Source organism: Hydra vulgaris, chromosome 06, assembly GCF_038396675.1.
Source record: "Hydra vulgaris chromosome 06, alternate assembly HydraT2T_AEP".
In the NCBI taxonomy this organism is placed as follows: Eukaryota; Metazoa; Cnidaria; class Hydrozoa; order Anthoathecata; family Hydridae; genus Hydra; species Hydra vulgaris.
In genome coordinates this window covers 48,914,028-48,937,823 of record NC_088925.1, presented here as the reverse complement: position 1 = coordinate 48,937,823, position 23,796 = coordinate 48,914,028, and the positions used below count along the sequence as shown (strand labels likewise).

Genomic DNA, 23,796 nt, shown 5'->3' with positions numbered 1-23,796 from the left:
TTTCACTTTCAATTATATTCTAAAATTTAATATAATATAAAGAACGAATTTTCTTAACCCTAGCCTAGGAATTGTATTTTTAACAAAGGTGAAACTCTTGATTTGGAAGAAATTAGATAGGAAATCGCGAACCCTTTATTGCGACTTCATAAATAAATGCAGCACCTGTACGCTTTTATACTTGCATCGCAAAAGCCATATAATTCAAATTTAGTAAATTGAGTGTTATCTACGGATTTACTTTACCATCTAGGTATACTAATATAGGGAACCGAACTTAAGTCATTATTTCTTCCCATTCAATCAAAATATCATTTTTTTTTATAGGTGAACACCATCCTAACTTTAATTTGCAAATTGACTGGAATAAAACTTTACATTCTACAATAACAGGAGTCATTTATCCTAAGGAATTATAAAAGCTAGCAATAAAATCAAGAATGTTACGTTTCGTAGGCTTGTCTGTTAAATATAATATATCCATAAATGAAAGGATAAAAGTATCTTTAATTTTATTCCACTTGATACCAAGGACTTTGGCATTGTCGTTTGAAATAGAATTGCTTTCTTTAAATAAGCTGCACAGTTCCTTAGAATTGGATTCAAATTTTCGAAGGTTGAAGTTTCCTTCTTTTAAACATAATTTTGCTTTATTATAAAACTGAAGTCCTTCCGACACTAAGTCAAAACTTACATATAAATCATCAACATGAAGTGGTTGAAGAATTTCTTGCTAAAATTAAAATTATTAGAAGCATAACGTTCAGCGGGTTTAATTAATGTAGCTAATAATAAAAAGGGAGAAGAGGTTACACCATTTAAACATTTATTTAACGTAGGACCGAATGCGAATGAACTTGCATCAAAAACAATGCGCATTTTAGAATTAATTTATCTTCTCGAATTTCCGGTGAGGTAAATAATAAACGTCACCGATATTATTTTCAAAATTTGAAACTTTTTCAATTATACCCTTGGATAACTGATCCTTAATAATACTAATGTAAGATGAAAATAAATCGCCATCATTTGCAAATTTTTTCTCTAAAGCTTAAAATCAAGATTTACATAAATTATAGTTATCACATATTACTGGGTAATCTGTCTTAAATGGTAACTCAACTTCATACATGGTACCGTTAAATTTATTATTTTTTCTAAAGTTGTCGTAAACTATTACGTAACTCTCAGTATTTTAAAATCATCCCATAGCAAATTAAATTCTTTTTTAATATTTTTATCATTATTTAATTCAGAGGCTACTTTTAAAACATGAGATTATAAAACAGTCGTTTCATCTAACTGATTTCTATTTAATATCATAGGTCCGATTATTAAACATCCAACCTTTGACTTAATTGCAACAGGTCCATTAACACCCCTAATAATTGAATTTTCCATAAATTTTCAAATAAAAATTAGCGCCTATTAAAATATCAACTGACAAATTTGCTTTAAATTTATTACTATTGGCTAGTTTTAAACAACTTAGGTGTTTATAATTATCACAAGCTAAATTAATATGTTGTCCGCTTAAAGGAGAGCATATATCTTTAACAAAACATTCAACATCAATAAAATATCCGTAAATAGTTTTTACAGAAATCTTAACTTTATCTAAGATCTCAGAAATACTACCGTGTCCTAAAGTATTAATGTTAATTTACTTACTTTCAATACGTTTTAAATTAAATTAAACACATTTCAGGAGTGATGTAGCTTAATTGCGAAAAATTGTCAAATAAAAGTCTTCACGTAGCATATCGGGAATGTTGCTCATTTTTAACCGTAGCTAACATTGTTTGTAATAAATGGTTTCTGTTGATTGAAAATAGATTTAGAAGAAAAAGAAAAGAAGTACTGAAGTCAATTCACTGTCAATTTGATTTACTTGTGTTTTATTATTACAATCTGAATTATAACTTTTATCACTATCACAAATTGAAATATGAAGAAAACGGTTACATTTAACACACTTTAATTTAGAGGTACCTTTATTATGCTATTACCTTAATTTAGAGTGTACTACACTCTAAATTAAGTGTACCTACACTTGTTACTTATATGTCTACTACGAAAACAATGGAAACAATGTTTCTTATTGATCAAAATCTTTTTCTTAGCAGCAATGTTTGTTACAACTTTGCACTGATGCAATTTACGATCATTATTGCAAAATACACACAAAGGTAAGTAAGAATTATCTTGCTTGTAATTTTTATTTTCTTGTAATGTTTATTAGAATTTTCACTGGAATGGAACGTGCTAGCAGTAATCGGTGAAGTAATCGAGTCAGAAGAATTAACGTATTCACGTGCATTCATATTTTAATACATAAAATACATCTTTAATATCCCATGTTCCATCTTCGTTAAGCTTACGATTTATTATTAAATGAAGTTCTTCAAGAAGCTTTTCTAATAAAATTGGAAAAAGTAAAGAGCCATATATTGAGGAATCAATGCCAATATTTTCTTGACTACGAATTTGAAATTTAACGTCATCTAAAAGGTTTCATAACGAATTGATATTTTTAATATTGTTAACGCATTCAAGTTTTAAAAGCTTTTTCATATAAAAAGAAATTGTTAATTGTTTATTCAAAAATCACTGTTTTAGAATGTCTAATGCTATAATATAATTGTCATTAAAAGCGACAGTTTATTAATTGCAGAATAATGTTGTCCATGCACCAAATTTCTTAGATGAGTCATTTTTTAAATGTTACTTAAATCATCAATCCTATTAATTGCGCAACCAATATTTTCCTAAAACTGTTGCCAATTTTCCCAATTGCTATCAAATGCCTCAATTTTTAATATAGTAAGTATAATTGTTTTATTAACTTTATGTGTTATTATAGAACTAGTATCATCATTAGACTTACAGAAAAATTTACTTAAATAATTGTTAATCTTTGCAGTTTCTAGCTTAAAACTTAGTGTAAAATCAACGGCTTAATCATTGTTAATTTGCTACTCGTCTGCGTCGTCTATTAAAACTGATATTTCATTATCTAAAGTTTTAATTCTTTCGAATCTATCGTTTGCAGTGTCCCTTAAATTAATAAGTTTTGATAAATTTTTATTTTGATTGTCATCTTGCATCAAATCGTTTGCTTGATCAAATAATTTCTTTATTGAATTCATTCTTCATTTAACACTCATTGTTCTTACTCTTCTTTTAGATGTAAGGACAGACATGTCGCAAATCTAATTTTATGAGATTTCTTATTATAAAGTATCTTTTAAAAAGGTAATTAGTTTTGAATGTTTTTTTATAGCTTGTAATAAAATAATTACTTGTAAATTAAGTAATCGATGAGTGCAACTTTAAAAAAAGTATAATTCAAAATAGTAGCTAATTTTTAAGCGACTGATAATCCTGATCTTTTGCAACGAACAAAATCTTTACGAAGAATTCCTTTAGTAATACTAAATCAAAAAATACATAAAATGTAATAATGAAATCTTAATTAAATAATAAATAAATAATTATTAATCGCAATAAATTTAATAAATAGAAAAAAAACACTTAGCTATTTAATCTTGCCAATATCTTCTTAATCATGTTTTCCATTACAAGCATGATCTGTCCGTAAGACTAAATACTACGTAGGGCAAGTATTATCTTTAGAATAAAGGTGTAATTTGATTATTATACATATATTTCAGGATGGTCAATACAATTTACAATAATCCAAATAAACAAGAACAGAGTGCAAAAAAAAGAGCGTAACTGCAAAAAGAGAAGCAAAGAAAATTCAGTGCATGCCGCATTAGTTTAAATACTATAAACTCGCTGGCATGCGCAAGAAGCTAATCTGGCTGCAGGGTTATCGAACTAACGCTACACATAGATATTTTTTGGAAGTTTCACTTTTCCTTTAAAACGAACACTTTCTTGGTATGTCTTTTTGTTGTTTGTGCAGTATTCAGAATTTCCAAGCATATTGTCCTCTACAAAACAAAAGTATTTCTCGTCATCGATAACCAGAAGCGAATTTGTTTTATAGAGTTGGTTAACTTGTTTCTTACTTCTTTTCTTTGCTTTTAGTTGTTGTTCTATAGTGTATTTTAATGTAATTTCACGTTTTCTATATTTAATATTCTTTTTTTTTTTTTGACTGACGACCAATTGTCGATTGATCTAGATCGAATTTAAAACCTATTTTTCTCTTACTGACCCCTTTTCGATTGTTGACAAATCTCGTTAATTCGGCTTTCTTTTTTCTACACAAGGATGTTGGACGACCATGGTGTTTTCTGTCAGCAAAGGATTGAACAGTTTCAAGTCTTTTTAAGTTATTATATATTGTACTAATAGCGAATCTTTCCTTTTCAAAATGATTTACAGTTTCTTTTTTTATTTTAGGCTTGTTTACAAAAAAATCATTTTGAGTCGCTTTCGAAAAGATTCTCGTTCATCTGCATTTAATCTCATAACTTCCGCATCACCCGTTAAATTACAGAGTGAATTGGCGTGTTTATGTGTAGTATACATCTAATATAAATCTACTCAAGATACTCAAGACTGGTTTCCATTCTTCTGCGAGCTCTCTATGACTACCAATAAGTAATTCCATTCCAACTTTTTGTCTCTCTTGTAAAAAAAATTATTTTTGAAACAACTCGATAAATCAACGCTCATTGAAATACTTCACAAAGTGCATAAATTTACATGATGTTGTAAACTATTTTATTTGGAACAATATAGGAATATAATTATAGGAACTTTAAATGTTTACATTATGTTATTGTCATACTTGATATTGTCTTAGTATATTTATTATATTATAAGTTGAAGTTATATACGACGGCTTCTTAAATACCTTAATTTTTTTTTTTTTTATACATATCTATACCTTTAATTTGTGATTTTAGAATGGTTACTTAAAATCATACATTGGAAAGCAAAAAAAAAATTGCGTTTTGCGTTCCAAATAAAAACTTACACGCAATCGCATTTGACGCAATTTATTACGTTTACTTACGGAAACGTAAACGCAATTTACGCATATAACCGCGTTTACGCATGCATTTAATACGCAGCTTACGCATATTAAATGCGTTTATAAGCGTAACTCAAACGCAACTTACGCGTATAAATGCGTTTGCGAACTTGACACAAACGCGACTTACCTAATCTATTATTATAAAAAATGTATCTTTTCAAGAAAACGCGAATTATTGAGTAGTTACTTTTTATTTTTTAATTCAAAGATATAATTTTTTATTTAAACCGTAGTGTCATTTTTAAGATTATTGTTATTATTGAATTTATTGCATTATATATTCATTTTATTTATGTGCTTTTCATGTTCAAAAAATATATTATCTTTATATTATAAGTTTACATTTTACTATCTGAGTCCTCGTCGTCCGAAAAATCATTTAAACTTTAAAGAAGTTTTAAGTTTACTTTTACCAATGAGCGACTGATAATCAGATCAACATTCATGTTGCCTCGTCTCTTCTCACATACAAAACTAGAAGTACTAAAATATTTCTTTATAAAAGTTGCTGATAATGGAATATTTAGTTAGATAACAATTAGCTTTTGTAACATTGGCATTTTAGAATTTTCGAACCGAAAATCATAAGAAGGATACACATATATAGTATGTTCTTTCTCTTCGATTTGCTTAAAAAAGTAAAGTTTTTCTTTTTCGATTTCAAGTAAATAAAGTTGTAAACTAGGCTGCCGAGAATCAGGGCAATAGTTGTCATCTAGCATAAATCCGCTGAGCGAATCAGTTTGCTGGTTATTTGAACTCAATCGCTCTTTCGCTTGTTTAAGCTCATATCCTGTTTGCAATTCTGAAGCACTTCGATAAATGCTACGCTGCTTAAAGATTTTTATGAGCTGTGCAAGAAATCCGCGGTAGTTTCGATGTTGCCAATTCAATTTCAAGATCTTTAATTAGCTTACCACTATGACGATCGAATTTATTATCTCCGTTTTGGCTGTTTTAGCTAACTGAATAATATTTGTAAAAGTCTTCCTTGATTCAGTTACTATCACTTCTAGAAGTTCATCAGAGATTCAAATTTCAATATTTAAGACTTCATCTTCGCATATTTTTAGCTGCTCATTATCTGCTTCTTCAACATAAAGGGCAACCTTATGGTTCAGCAATGAATCAACTTCATATGCACTATCACCACCTTTTGTCTCTTCCACTCTTTCTTCTTGAGACTTTTCAAATAATTGCTTAAACAGTCTAACAAGTGAGCTCCTTTCATCACATGTAATAGCTTTTAAATAAATATAACTTAAGTAATCAATAAATTCATTGTGTTTACAGTAATTAAAGCTATAAAATTTTTAAAAAATTACCATTTATTATTGATTTTTTGAAGGTAAAGGTATTTATAATCTTTTCAACTCGTAATTTAATATTTTCTGCATTGTGACGTCAACTGTTCCATACCAACAATGATGATTTCTTTTTTTAAATCACTGTTCGTTAATGTTGCACCAACCGCAATAAAGTTCAACATTTCAGGAGATGTTCATATATCACTAAATAAAGTGACAACCAGGCCAACGTCTAATTTTTGTTAATTATGTTTGATAATTTTGCCATCGTTTCTGGTATCAAGTTTTCTCTAAAACCTTGACAAGGAAGTAGAACTTTTACTATTTTCCTCAAAAAAGAATTATTAAATGCATTAATTAAACAGTTCAATGTTATAAAGAACTTGATAGCGCTCAAAGTATCGGCATCTAGCACGTTTCGCTTTTTATTTGATTTGTTTAGTGTGTCGTATGAGTCAAATTACTTACCCAAATTTTCGTGATGTTTTCTTTGTAAATGCTTCTTAATGTTGGATGTTTGACCTATATGAGCTGTGAACTTTTGATTACACAATATGCAGAAAAACTCAACATTATCTTGTGATTTGATTATTCGAGTATCAGATGTAGTGAAATGAAGATATCAAGTAAACTCCTAAAATATATAAAAATCATGCTCTAGATTGTTCGTAATAATATTTTAAATTTAAGAAAAAGTAATTTAAATACCCGTTCAATTACGAAAATGTTTTTTTGACCGAAATCTTGCATTTTGTTTATCAAATTACACGAGTCTTCAGATAATTTTGCCCAAAGAATTACCCCGAAACCTTAATCTCGGGTCTTGCTGAATAGAAAGAATCGAAATATTGGAAGCTAAAGTGTCTTTCGAAGGCTTTGCCGATAATGATGTCAACGCTGCACTTGTTGTCTGCATAGTAGATTTCGTCGGTTTTGTAGGATTTACAGATCTTGTTCTCTTTAAAATTGTTTCTCCAGATTTAAATGCAGACGAACTTTGAGATAAAGAAGATTGCAATTGCAACTGTTTTGATTTCAATATTTCTTCTTCATGTCGGTTTTTCGAACTTTATGATATCCTTATGATAGATCTTACTCTTGCGAAACTGATGAGTCATATTAGATAAGATATTAATGAAACGATAAAGAAAAACTTGGTGTCGTTTCCTAAACTAATTTTTTTTATACTGTTTAGGTATAAGCAGCAAATCTTTATATCATAAGGAAATGCCTATAGGAACTTCCATATGCTTTAAGGAAATGCCATTAGACATATCCCTTAAAACAAAGAATTACATGATTTAATGTATTTTTAAGTCATTTTATAACGAATTTAAAAAATAATTATTGAATAGATTTGTTAAAAATGATATTTGATTTCTTATTATAACGACTCCTTTTAAAATGGGTGCATTATGTTTTTAAATTCAGTGAATATAGTCAGATTTTTATAATAATTAAAATGAACTTACTAATTAAAGGTATTAAGTTACGAGTCGCATAGCTCAACCGATAAAAACCCGTACCTACAAACTTGATCTACAAAATAAAACATCTACTAAAAAGTAGAAAAATTTTTTTGATATCCTACTGAGGCCAAAATTGATTTCAACCGAGTATAGGCAATTTTTAATTCGACCGATTTATGACGTTTTCAATTTCGACCGATTTTCTTCTCAACCTATTTTAGAGACTTTTATTTTCAACCGATTTGCGATAATTTTATTTTCAACCGATTATTAGCAATATTTTTTGTTGTTGCTGTTTTTTTGTTATTCACCTCCTCAAGGCCGAGAAGGCCACTACAGATGAGGAGGCTACTTAATAGTGGTTATAACCCTCTCTCAACTCTCTAACTCCGAAACACAAACCTTGACGAACAAGGCCGCTGCATGGAGAACCAAGTTATTCATTTCAACCTACTAGTCTGTGTTTTTACCGTTTTTCTTTGCGAATTTAAGGTTTTTTTTCAAAAACCATTAACAATAAATCACGATTAGACAAGTTTTTGTTTTAAGAATTTAATCAACAAGAAGCCTATGTCATATCAAACTATGAGAGGTTTATATATATATACATTTATAAATATATAAATGTATATATATATATATAAATATATATATATATATATATATAAATACATTTATATATATATACATATATACGTATATATATAATAAATATATATATATATATATTTTTATATATATATACGTATATATATATATATATATATATATATATATATATATATATATATATATATATATATATATATATATATATATATATATATATTTATATATATATATATATATATTCGTATATATATATATATATGTATATATATATATATATACGTATATATATATATATATATATATATATATATATATATATATATATATATATATATATATATATATATATATATCTGTATATATATATATATATAAATATATATATATATATATATATATATATATATATATATTTATATATATATATATATTCGTATATATATATATATATATACATATATATATACGTATATATATATATATATATATATATATATATATATATATATATATATATATATATATATACATATATATATATATATATACGTATAAATATATACATATATATATATTCATATTTATATATATATATATATATATATATATATATATATATATATATATATATATATATATTTATATATGTAAATATATATATATATATATATATATATATATATATATATATATATATATTAAGAGCCAAAAATTATTAAACTCGAGTTCACTCGTTGAACATCGAAGCCATGCACATAGTTGAAGATTTGTCCATAATGCATTGCAACGACGCTGTTGCGCCAAAATTAACTTAAAAGATCAGCAATGGAGTCGAATTTGTTCTTTGCTATTTGTTATCAGGCAATTAACATTGTTTTCAGTGACTTTTATTTTCAGAGTAGAATTATATATATATATATATATATATATATATATATATATATATATATATATATATATATATATATATACATATATATATAGTATTTCTACGCTAAAACCTTTATTATGGAATTGATTATTAGCAAAATGAATCTTATAAAGGAAACTATAGTAAGTATTAATAGGTATAGATTTTTTCATGTAATTATTGTGCATGCACAAAGATTTATGTTTGTACACATGCATGTGTATAATACTATATGCATATAAACATATAAATATTTGTTGTGAATTTCAACTTTTTAAAGTTATATAGTGTATATAGCAACTGAGTCGTGTTCGTTCGTTGCTTATTTTCATCTGACAATTATCATTCTTTTCAGTGATTGTGCCTTTTAGCTTAGAAATTTTTATATATATTGTATAGTATACGGAAAGATTTTAGTTTATAAACTTTAATATAAAATTGTTTATATAATAGTATAGTAATGGAAAGAAAAACTTTGCAGGACATAAAAAGAAATGAATTTATGCAATTGACTTAGCAGAAGGAGAATGTTAATGGCTAATCTGAAGTCACCTAATTTTAACAACAAAATAAACACTCTTTCCTTTAAGAATCCCTTTAGAGATCTTATTGTTAGGACAAGAAAAAAATAGTTTAGAAAATACCGACCATAGTAAGGTGAATTACAACTGTTAACTCTACGTAAATTTATTTCGGTGTTCATATTTACATATTTCTCTTGAATAATTCATACTGTGGCCACTTGTTGTGACATTAGATTTTAAGACTAGTCGATTATACCGTTTAACACCGATAATATCTTTAAAAACTTTGAACATCTGAATCAAATCCCCTCTTTTTTGTCTTTATTCTTATGTTTTTATGATAATATAAATAATATATTTTTATTTTTTTTAAATATTTTTTTCTAATATTTTTATGTCAGCTTTTCTAAATAAATACCAAACTAAAACAGAGAACTTGATTAGAGTTTTAATATATACACTACAAAATTTCCAAATACTTTGGGTCAAAAACTAAGAACATGTGTTTAGTCATACGAAGCATAGACTTTAAAGGCGCATAGGCTTCAAAGGCGCATGCAATTAATTGTTATTTCCATTTTAGGTCAATTGTAAAAACCACACCCAAATCTCGTTCGCTCACTTTTGCATTTAATTGAATATTGTAAATAAAATAATTGCTTACGATGCACAGTGGAGTATTTATACGGAAAAGTTGATCAAAAGTCGATTTTCAAAATTTTGTCAAAATATGGTTTTATTGGTGCATTGTTAAAGCTTAATAAAGGTTACATCCCTAAATGGTCATTTCGGTTACTCCTCTCTTCCTCACCTTATTTGGGCAGCTTTAAAAATCGAGTAATCATGATAATGAATTTAATTGTTTTTCAACGTTTCTGTTGACGAGCATTATTACAAATCGTTTTTTGTTTGTGGTTAGTAAAAAATTTTAAAAATCATAATGGATATTGAAAAAGAAGGTAAGCTCATACTTTTGGTATATTTATTTTCTCTATTTTATATGTTACTGTCATATTTCTCATCAATTATGTTTGATGTAAAAAGTTTAATGTTTTTTTTTTATCACGATATTAAAAAGTGTTTTTGAATGTCAATTAAGCCTTATTAAGCTACGAGCTTGTGCTTCACGTAAAGCTTAGATATTCTATTTACCTTTTTTTTTTTTAAATGTTGCGCATGTACGCGCCCTAAAATTTTCTTAATATTTTTAGTCAATAAGGCAAAAACATTTTTTTGTGAACTTTTATTTATAATTCATATTTTTATTTATAATTCATATTTTTATTGTAGAACCTCAAGCTATCACAATAGAGAAGACTAGACGATCGCTTTATGAAGTCTTGGAGCAAAGTTCCGAGGAAAAAATTGACGACAAATTCGTGTTTTTATTAGAACACCTTAAAAACATAACCAAATGCCCTGCAAATGAAGAAAGTGCACTAAAAACCATTTTTTCACCTTTTAAGTTCCAATTTAAACAAAAATGGGAAAATGCTAGCCGTAAAAGAGAGCGTTTTTTAAAAAATAAAGAACAATGGCTTAATACCACCATAGCACTACCAACTTGGACGGTAGCAAAGCCCGGCCGACCGTCAAAAGAATTTTGTGAATCGAGCTCACCAACGAGAAGGCGAAAAACAAGGGTTTTAAGAGAACATGTACCTTGTGAGCAGTTGATGTATGCTGCTCAAATGAGTCAACGTGCTGCAGGGAACAGTGACGCGTCTAACGTTATAAAGGAAATTTTATTTACACCTACAAAAGCCAAACAATATAGAAAAAGTGACACATCTACTAAAGATATCATTAAAAAGCACACACCATCAGAAGTGTTGTCAATTTTTGTGGAAGCTGATATGACAAAAAAACAATATGAAATTATTTATGCAGCCAACAAGAATATCTATCCATGTTATTCACTTGTAAAAAAAGCCAAAGAGGAATGTTATCCATCAGAAGAAACGATAACAGTTACAGAAAACTGTTAAGAAATTAAATTACAAGATCTTCTGGATCACACGTCTAAGCGATTATGTTGTTATTTGAATGAAGTTGTTAAAACTTTAAATGAAAAAGAAAGAAATAATTTAGAATTGATTTCTAAATGGGGTTGTGACGGCTCGCAACAACAAACTTTTAAACAAAAATTTCAAAACAGCGACGATAGCCACGCAAACATATTTCAAAGTTCTTTTGTGCCCCTACGGTTCATATGCCATATTGGTAACCAAAAGAAGGTGCTCTGGCAAAACCCAGCACCATCATCTACAAGGTATTGTCGACCAATAAGAATTCGTTTTATTCGGGAGAGCAAAGACGTAACGAATGATGAAATTGAATACGTAGAGAACCAAATAAAAGGCTTAAGAAAAAGTGAAATAATAAACGATTTTGGTGGTAATTTGCAAATAAAGCATATATTTCTTTTTACTATGATTGATGGAAAAGTTTGCAATGCTGCTACAAATACAACATCAACGATGAAATGTTATATATGTGGGCAAACTTCAAAAAATTTTAATGACTTGAATAAAAAAACGACAGAAAGCCGTGAGACACTAAAATTTGGGCTATCAATACTGCACGCAAGAATCAGATTTTTTGAATCCTTGCTGCATATATCGTATAAAATACCAATTAAAAAATGGCAAGCAAAAACAGAAGAAGATAAAAAAATAGTAGCGGAAACAAAACAAAAAATTCAAAATACCTTTAAAGATGAATTAGGGCTGTTGGTTGATATTCCTAAGGCTGGATTTGGGAACAGTAATGATGGTAATTCATCAAGAAGATTTTTTGCCAATCCCCTAACCGCTTCCCGCATCACAGGGGTTGATATAACTCTTATAAAAAAATGTAATGTCATTTTGGAAGCTATTTCGAGTGGGCATCAAATTAATGTAAAAGAGTTTGAAAATTTTGCAAATGAGACGGCCAAACTTTATGTTGATTTATATGGGTGGCACCCAATGACGCCAACTATGCATAAAGTTTTAATACATGGCCCCACAATAATTGAACAGGCTATACTGCCTATTGACCAGCTATCAGAAGAAGCAGCTGAAGCGAGAAACAAACATTTCCGTCTTTATCGGCAGAATTATGCAAGGAAGTCTTCGCGAGATAACTGTAATAGAGATATTTTAAACAGACTTTTGCTAACTTCGGATCCTTTGCTAAGTAGCATGAGAAAAAGACCCCAGAAAAAAAGAAAACCGTTCTCCAGTGAAACAATAGGACTCTTGATGCCGGAATTATTAGAAGACTCGCAAGCGATGATGGTTGACGACATATCAGATAATGATTCCGATTGAAAATGATTTCATTGACAAGTACAATATGTTTTTATTTTATTTTGGATTAATTATAGGGCTATGATAATAAATTTAAATTATTAATTTCAAATTGTTTGGTTGTCAAATCATTAGCCCCTTGTAGCGGATAACCATAGGATTTAATCCTTTAACAAAAAATAATTCGTAACAACAGGTATAACCTAAAGATTAAGTTCAGTGATTAAGAAAACCAGTATAGGTTTAAATGTATCTTTCAAGTGTGATTATCCTTTTTATTATTATAAATTTAGTTATTTGTTATTATGTTAAATAGTTTTAAAGTTGTAGATATTTGTAAAGTATATAATGTGAATAAAAATATGTATTTTTTGTTTTAATATAGAAATTTTTTACATTTCATGAGTGAATAATCGTTTTTAATACAATACAATGACCCTAAACTTCTTTTTACTTCATATCACATTGACAATAAACATAAAATAATTTTGTTCAACTTTTCAAGTGAAATACTCCACTGTGCGATGTTTGGATCATAATGCATTACAAAACATTTTATTATACTTAACTCAAGAAGCCATTTTTTAAACCAAATAAACTTTTTAAAATCGTTTTGTAATAGTGAACTATTATTTGAGGAATCCAAAATTGTGGCAATGACATTAAAATCCAAGATTTTAATGTCATTGGCATATAGCTTACAAACCTTCTTCATTGTATGAGATATATTGTTAATATAAACAATGAATAGTAATTACTACTCATTGTTGAATGCTGTTCTTAGTGGAGTTCCACAAGGATCATTACTCGGACCTTAACTTAAAGGTCCGAGTAATGATCCTTGTGGAACTCCACTAAGAACAGCATTCAACAATGATAAAATATCATCCAAGAGCACTCTTTGTCTCCAATCTGGCAAGAAAGCGGCAATCCGCTGGAATAGTTTTCCTTTTCTTACTTATAAATTGGCCTTTTGTGCTGTGCCGAGTCAAAATCCCTGACAAAATCTAAGCATACTACATCAATTGGCAAAAATTTGCAGAAATAAAATGCGAAATAATGTCCAAAGTTACTAATTAATTAGATGTGCATGATTTTTTTTTTACAAAGCTGTATTGGTTTCTGAAGCTGTTTATTAAATTTGTCAGTATTCTGTGCCTCCGTAATATTAAAAAGTTTACACGTACAAGTATTTTTTTTTGTTTGTAGTTATTTAGGTGCTCTCTTATAGTTTTACTACAAAGCGCGGTAGGAGAGCATTTAACTTGAAGTTTATACCTTTTTCCGTACCAATATCGCTTGTTAGGCTTGTCAAACCACGGACTTCTGGGTTCTGTGCCATAACTTTAACTACTATGATCACAATGTATGAAAGAGAAGGCCTACTATGACCACAATGGAAAGAGAAGGCCGTGAACATTTTAGTGAACGGACGTGTTTATTATTAAACTTAAAAATGGCTAATAAAGGTATTTCAATTACTCATTTAAAAGAAATTATGGATATTCATGAAAACACAATAATGAAGCTATTTAGCGACAGGATTGATAAACTAGAGAGTAAAATATCAGTTATGCAAGAAGAAAATAAAAATTTAAAAAATGAAGTAAGTGACCTGAAAAAAAGTGTTGAATTTGTCAGTGACAAATACGAAAATTTACTATTGGAAATAGATGTTTCTAAAAAAACAGCATTGTCATCAGTATATCAACTGAACGACACAAAAATAAATATAGAAAATGATAAAGTTATTAAAGATAAGTTGGCTGAACTTGAAGATAGGAGTCGCAGAAATAATTTGAGATTTAATGGTACAGAAGAAAAAGAAATTGAAACCTGGCAAGAAACTGAAAGTAAAATAAGAGAAATTTTAAAAACTAAATTGGGTTTAAATGGTAATATCGAAATTGAGAGAGCCCATAGAGTTGGAAAAAAGGTGATGGGTGTTAAAAGAATAAATAGAACTTTTGTTGTAAAATTTTTAAACTATAAAGACAAGAACGCGATTTTGGATAAGTTCGTAAAGGCAAAACTCTGGAATGAAAATTTGTTTATAAATGAAGATTTTAGCGAACGTACTATGGAAATAAGAAGAAAGTTATTCGCGGAAGCAAAGGAGCTACGAAGTAAAGGAAAGTATGCTAAGGTTACTTTTAACAAATTATTCACACGCGATTTTAAGTAAACTTTTTTTTTTTTTTTCAATTCATAGTTATAAAATTATTTAAATTCTGAAATGGATTCAAACGAACTAAATTTTCCGATCCTGACATAAATTATTTTAGTGAAGCAAGTGCTCTGCTTTTTATAACAATGAATTGAAAGATTACCTCTCCTATTTCTCATTTACATAAACGATCTTTATCAAGCATCTAATTTAATGACAATTATGTTTGCTGACGACACCAATTTTTTCTCATAGTAACATAATTACCCTATTTCAAAGTATGAATATAGAATTAATTAAAATTTCAGAATGGTTTAAATTAAATAAGCTTTCTCTTAACATTGAAAAAACAAAATGGTCTCTTTTTCATCCATACTACAAAAAACATCTTCTACCAAATGAATTGCCTGCTCTTTTTATAGATGACATTCAAATTAAAAGAGTAACGGCTACAAATTTTTTAGGGGTTTTTATTGATGAAAATCTGACATGGAAAAAACACATTGAAAACTTATCCTCTAAAATTTCCAAAAGTATAGGAATACTATTTAAAATAAGAAGCATGCTAAATAAACATACTTTAATTCAGCTTTACCACTCTTTTATTCATTGCCATCTAAACTATGTTAATGCGGCTTGGGGTAGTGTAAGTAAAACTAAATTAGAACCACTTTATCGCCAACAGAAACATGTTGCACGACTTGTTAATTTTAAACATCGATTTTATCATGCTAAGCCTCTTTTAAACGAAATGAATATTCTTAATATATATCAACTTAATATTTTTAATGTATTGTGTTTTATGTTTAAATGTAAGTCTCGCACATCTCCAATTTCTTTTCACAATTTATATTCTTTAAAAGTTAAAAATAAATACAATTTGCGTAATGAAAATTTTATTCCTCAACCAGTTTTCAAAACTAATTTTGGTAAATTTTGTATTTCATTTAGAGGAGCATTTTTATGGAACAAAATAGTGTTAAAACTTTTTGATTTCTCTCATGAATGGAACTTTTTCTTATTTAAAAGAAAATTGAAAGAAATTATTTTCTCAGTTGAAAACATTCTGATATATTTTTAAGTTTGTTTTGTTTTTTATTAATACTCTTTGGAAATATTTTATCGTAATTTATATATACGAAATCTTTTATCTTAACTTATATATATATATGTATATATATATATATATATATATATATATATATATATATATATATATATATATAAATATATATATATATATATATATATATATATATATATATACATATATATATATATATATGTATATATACATATATATATATATATATATATATACATATATATATATATATATATATATATATATATATATATATATATATATGTATATATATATATATATTTTTTTTTTTTTTTTCGTAAGTTTTTGTTTACATTTGACGTAATATATATAAATTACATATTTTTTTCAAATACAAACAAGGCTTCTAAAAGAAGATCAAATGATCTTATCGTCAGGAGCCTTTTACAAAACAGAGTACATAAAGTATTATAAAAACGCCTTTTTACAATAAGAGAACGTAAAAAATTAACATAAAAATATTAAAATAGTACTTAGATAAATAGAAACAAATTGTCAACAAGTATAAAACAAAGATTGAACATACATTTCAAAATTATTATATATCATAAGACAAATTAAAAATATTCTAAGATATTTTCAATAGAGAGAATGAGATCTTTTAATTTAATTTTAAAAACAGAATAAGTTAGGGGTAAGCCGAAGTTAGGCAAAATAATTTTGTTCCAGAGATGAGCTGCACGATAAGTGATACAGAATTGATTGAACTTTGTTCGACAGAGTGGTTTATTTAAATAGTTATTATTCCTCATGTTAAACTTGCTTAGAGGTTTCAAAATAAAAAGGTCTTTAAAAATTAAAGGAGATAAATCATACTTCCACATATAAACAAAAGATAAATTTTTATATACGTTTAGTTTATAAACATTGAGGATTTTCATTTGATTGAAAAATATTGAGGAATTTGAGAACCGATCCGCAAAATTAATTACACGGATCGCATGTTTCTGACGGCGATGGAGACATTGTAACTTACTTTGATCAGTACTACCCCAGGCAATAATTCCATAACTTATATAACTATGAATAAAAGAATAATAAAGTTTAGTTAAATTATTTTTATCTAAATGAGTACGCGCCTTATATAGAATTCCAATACTTTTTGAAACTTTCGAGCAGACATAGTTAATATGATGTTTCCATGTGATGTTCTCGTCATTGAAAACCCCCAGGTATTTAGTTACAGAATCTCTTTTTATTTCATTATGGTCAATAAAAATTTTTGGTAAATTTTGGGGTAGAGAACGTTTTTTGGAGAGCGGGTGGAAAAAAATCCATTTTGTTTTGTTTACATTTAATGTTAATTTGTTACTTTTAAACCATTTAGATATGTTTTGAAGTTCTTTGTTCATAACGGAGAATAGTAGGTAGATGTCACTGTTAGATAGAAATAAGTTTATGTCATCAGCAAACATAATACTTAGAAGATTTGATGCTTTTTGCAAGTCGTTGATATATATTAAGAACAAAAGAGGGCCTAAGATGGAACCTTGCGGAACACCACAGGAAACATTTAAAAACTGTGTATGATTAAGATCATTACAAGAAACAAATTGTTTTCTGTTGGATAAATAACTTTGAAACCATTTACTAACTCTTTCATTTATTCCGTAATAATTAAGTTTATAAAGTAAAATATCATGATCCACAGTATCAAATGCTTTTGAAAGATCGATAAAAATTCCTAATGTAAATTGAGATTTTTCAAAAGAATTGGAAATCTCACGTACCAACTGAATAATTGCATGCTCGGTTGAGTTATTCTTCTTAAAGCCAAACTGATTGTTGTATAATAAATTATTTAAACTAAAATAATTAAATACTCTATTGAACATGATTCTTTCTAGTATTTTTGAAAATATAGATAAGATAGAAATAGGCCGGTAATTACTAATGTCAGATTTGTCACCACCTTTAAATAGTGGAATAACTTTAACAATTTTCAATTGATCAGGAAAGACTCCTTGTTCGATTGATGATTTAAAGACTTTAAAAAGAATATATTTTAATTGTTCATAGCAATCTATAATTATGTTACCATTGATTTCGTCCGGTCCAACTGCTTTATTTTTTTTTAGTGTTTTGAAGGCTTTTTCGAACTCATCAAATAGTAACTCTTTAGATAACTCATCCGAGTGAATGCAATTATCCATCGGTACTAGAAAATCTTTAAATGATGTTTCAGTGTGAGGAATTAATTTAGATAATTTAGGGCCAATTTCAACAAAGAATTTGTTAAATTCGTGAGCTATTGTTTGAGAATTAATTATATTATTGTTATCTACTTTGATCATGTGTGGCAGGGAACCTGAGCACGGTTTTGATTTACCGATAATTTCTTTTATTATTTCCCAGGAGCGTTTACAAGTATTTTTGGCTTTATTGAGAATTTTAGAATAGTAATGTTTTTTTAAGTTTTTTCGAACTTTTTCAAAAAGATTTTTGTAGTCTTTGTATATTTTCTCATTGGCGAATGATTTGTCTTTTAGATATTTTATGTATAATTTCTGCTTAACTTTTGATGATTTTTTTAAACCTTTGGTAATCCAGGGAGAATTAATGTTTTTTTGATTTAATTTTTTTTCATGTAAAGGAAAATTGGCATCATAAACTGAGTAAAATGTATTAAAAAAATCATCGTAAATTTTGTTTGCGTTATCACTAAAGTCGATGTTCTTCCAATGAAGTAATGATAATTGTGTTTTAAATTGCTCAACATTTTTTTGGTTAAAGTTGCGTAATTTAACTTTTATGTTAGTTTTGGTCATAATTTTAGAGTTGTTTATGATAAAAAAGATAGGGAAATGGTCAGATATGTCTGTTTTTAAAATACCTTTATTTAAGTCACTGTTAAAAATATCAGTTGTTAGAATGTTATCAATTAGAGTAGCCGATTTAGGAGTTACTCTGGTAGGGCGATTTATTAAAGGAATGGCTCCCATTTCAAAAATAGAATCATAAAAATTTTTAACTTTAATGTCCGTAAAGTAATGGAAGCAATTCATATTGAAATCCCCTAGAATAAAATTCTTTTTTTTTTCAAGAATGCCTATTTTGAAAAGGTTTTCTTCAAAATACATGCTCATGTTCTCGGCCACACCATTTGGGGGCCTATAGCAACAGCTCAGTAAAATGTTTTGTGATTGATTGTTTAGAATTTCAATAGTTAAAATTTCTTTGTCGCCGTCAGAAACACTCAAATCATTCCTAATATAATGCGCAATATTTTTCTTTACATAAATAAGAACTCCTCCACCGCGTTTATTGATAAGTCTCTCTTGAGAAATTAAATCAAAGTAAGGAAGATTAAAATTTGAAGTAGTTTTTAAATCTTTTTCAGTTATCCAGCTTTCGGTTAAACAAATAATATTAAAAAAATTGTTGGTTTCTTGTAACAAATTGAGAAGATTTTCAAAATTGCGGTTTAGGCTTCTAATATTTATATGAAGAATTCTTAGTTGATCAAACTTATTGCTTTTTGTATAATTATAAAAAAATTCTTCTAATTTGTTAGGATAGTAATAAGAACAATCCGTAATAATGTCATTGAAATAATTAATATCTGGATCAAATTTTTCATCAGATGCTGAAAAATTACAACTAAACGATTTAAAATCATTTGTTACAGACATTTTGATTGCGTTATAAATTAGAAGAACTTTCTTAACACTGTATGTAAAAAAAAAATTGTAAAAAAAATTATTTTCTATGATCTCTACAAAAAATAGAATCGAACTTGAGAATTGCGTATTTACCTTCTTTTCTCAATTTAATCACTTCATCCCAGAGTTTTTTACGCTTTTCCATTGTTTCCTTTGCAAAGTCTTCGTTAATAAACACACCTGTTCCGCGTAGTTTTTTTGAGTTTAGCAGAATTAACTTTTTATCGTTGAAATTTAAAAGTTTTAAAACAATTGATCGCTCTTTTCCTGACTTTATTGACCCTGATCTGTGCGCTCTTTCGATTATAATTTCTTTATTAATCTGGAGTTTTTCAGAAAATATTTTTTTAACAATTTTTGTACTATCTTCCCAAGATTCATCAGGTAGTTCTTTAACACCATCTATTCGCAAATTGTTTCTTCGGGATCGGTTTTCGAGATCTACTAACTTTTTTTTTATATCTTTCAAAAAATTTGATTCGTTATTCGAATCAAGAAGTGTTTTTTCATTGTATAATTTTTTAACTTCGTCTATGCGTTTGTTAGTTTCAGATATCCTCTTCATTGAAATCTCCTCTTGGAAATCAATACTCTCTTTTAATTCACTGATATCTTTTAACATACCTTTTATTTTTATTTTGTCTTTGTTCAAATCGCTTTCAATTTTTTCTAGTCTTTCTGTTATTATTTTCATATTTGCACAAGTGATTTTTGCAAAGTTACTTTCTTGTTCTTTAAGTAGTTTTTCTGTTTCCTTTAAAATAGACTTTCTCTGTTCCTCTAACATGCTTTTCATTAGTTTTTCGATGTTTTTTATAGAAACTTCCATAGTAATTGGTCTGATGTAAATAGTGTAAACAGATTTTTAAAAATAATTAAATACTAAAAACTTAAAACTTTTTTTTTTTTTTTTATTAATTCTTACACAGCAAAAAAAAACACGTCTGTTCACGAACAAAGCATGCGGCAAAAAAAAAATATATATATATATATATATATATATATATATATATATATATATATATACGTATATATGTATGTGTATTTGTGCGTATTATTTGTATGTGTATATATATATATTGATGTGTAAGTATATTTATTTACATGTTTGTATGTTTAAATATGTATAAATAATTATATTTGTATTTATATGTGAATATTTGTCTATGAATTATTAAATGATTATTTATTATTTAAAATCTGTTTAGGCGGTTCTCGATGACAAGATCTTATGATCTTCTGCGAGTACCCGCGTTCTTGTTGTAACGTTAACATAATTGTAATTCTGACTATACGTATTTTATTCATTCTTATATTGTAAAACATTAGCGGATCTCCATTGAAATGGCATGTAACAAATTTCAATTAAAGCTTTGAAAATTAATGTTATTGGTGATGCTAATGCGGTAGAATAACTTTTAAAAATTGTTGGTTGGACAAGGACTGGACCGCAAGATTTATAAGATTTAATAAATTTCATTTTGTTAGCGATTCAACAATTCTGTCATCAATACCTACGGTGTTATTTGTATTATCTGGTTTTTGCGAATTCACATATTTATATAATAGCTTTAGATTTTTTTTTAACTTTTTAACTAGCTCTTGTTCATATAATTTCCTAACCAATAACACTTATTTTGTTACTACTTTAAATATTATTTTGTACTGCCCAATTTTAACTATATCTTTCCATCCAGACAAAAAAATGGCGTAACAAAGAATTTTCTCTCTATTAAAAAATATTTAAATAGCTATTAATCCAAGGAGCTACATTTTTGCATTTCAAAAATACATTTATTTTTGGGGCAAAGAAACTACAAGTTTTCGTTAAACACATCAGTAATATATCTTCATTAATTGTACTGGTTGGTCTTTAAAACAATAATTCAATTCATACTATTTAATTAACTTATTAGCAAAGTTATCTCTTTTATAACCCATTTTATAAATCGGTTGCTCCAGGCTCACATTTTCAAAAATGATAAATTTAAAACTAAGTAACAAATGATTATTGACTACGTTGCCCAAGATAAACTTTGATTCAAGCTCAGTAGTATTATCGAAATGCAATGTTAAAATAAGATCTAACAAAACTGTTATTTTTGTTTAAATAAAATGTTGGTATACCCACTTGTTAAATCAAAAATTGCTAAAAATTAGTTTCTTAAAATACGAATTCAATGCTACTACTACTTGATAAAATTAGCCATTAGACCATTTGAAGTCTCCCATTATTCCTTAATGCCGAGTTTTTTGAAAAAAGCCTTAGCATTTTTAAATACATTACCCTGATCTTTAATATCTACCATATGATATGGGCAATATATACATCCAACTAAATATTTAGATCTGCGTAAAGTTGTTATTGTCTCAACTTGTTCAATCTTATGGTAAGTAAAACAAATATCTTTAAGTAAATACGAATCTATTTTATTGTCTATATATAACGGTATGCCAACTCCCTTCTTTGACTGCTTCTATCATTTCAGTACAAATTAGAACCAATTACGTTGATACTTGAAAGTTCATTTAACGACCTCTCGGTAACCATAAATATGTTGGCTTTATTTATAGAGCTTTAATTAGTTATTTGAGCTGAGGAAGATTAAATGAATCTTTTGACAATTTAGTTAACTTTGTTTTTGATTGTTTTTTTTATACTTAAAATGACACAAGTGGATAATGTTTCACCATTACTGTGCAAGAGAGCAGGGCAATTCAGACAGGGGGTGGCCTGGGGGTATGGGTCAGTTTGTTTTTAAATTTATTTAGGTGCCCTTAAAGTCATTACCATTTAAATGGAAGTTGACGCCTTCTGCATAAAAATTTTTATAAACGTTAGTTTTAATCATTTTAATCTAAAATAAACACAGTTGGCGTCGCTTACATTTTTTTCTATTAATTGCTCTAAACTATGCAAATATTGATTGGGGTAGTATCATCAGCAGAAGCATATTGTTTAATTTATCCACTTGAAGACCAATTTACTCAACCCAAGCCTATTTTGAAACAAAAAGAATGTTTTTAATATTCTTTGTTTTCATTGTGAATTAAAAATGGTATTTAAGCTAACATTAAGTCTTTTACTAGAGCATTTAACGTTTAGTAGGACCCCATCCAATTATTATTTAAAAGATGCCCCTTCCATTTTTAGGACTGTTTAATAATCTCATCTATATGTTAAACTTAAAGGAGAGTTAGTTAAAAATTTATTTTTATCTTTATAAATAAAAAATAATAATTTTAAATATATATTTTTTTAAATAAATGTTTGATTTTAATTTTTATTCTATTCTAATGTACTTGAGTGAGGTTTTTAACATTCTTTCACTTTAAAAAGATGAAATAAAATTTCCGACAAAAACTCCGTTAAGCTTAACGGAGATATGTGAAAATAACCCCTAAATGTTCAAGAAAAAAATCAAACAAAAAAAGTAAATTTAAAAAAAACCCTGCAATAAATGAAGGTGATTATCTTAAAAGTAGAGATACGATGGTAAATTTAGGTTGACCAATTTTGGAATATGTAACCAATCCCGCAAAACTCCTCCAAAACTTTTTGGGAAACTTTCGCACCCACTCTTAGCTTATTAATAAATCCCCCCCCCTTCCTACCTTATTTATTAATTTTAACAGAAAATTTACATCTCAAATCTAAAACAAACATTTAGTGAAAATCGGTCCTGAATATTAAAAATAATTATTTCAGTCA

The 23,796-nt window shown here is 27.4% G+C and overlaps 1 protein-coding gene across 1 annotated transcript; it reads right to left on the bottom strand.

Moving 5' to 3' along the window:
* Nucleotides 1-20,121: 20,121 nt before the first annotated feature.
* Nucleotides 20,122-20,913, bottom strand: LOC136081933 (uncharacterized). Its single transcript, XM_065800362.1, has one exon. The coding sequence runs from the start codon at nucleotides 20,911-20,913 to the stop codon at nucleotides 20,122-20,124; it is 792 nt and encodes a 263-aa protein (XP_065656434.1).
* Between the last annotated feature and the right edge of the window lie 2,883 nt (nucleotides 20,914-23,796).

Coding starts and splice junctions, on each gene's coding strand:
- LOC136081933 (XM_065800362.1), bottom strand. CDS start 20,913: ATGGAAGTTTCTATAAAAAACATCGAAAAACTAATGAAAAGCATGTTA.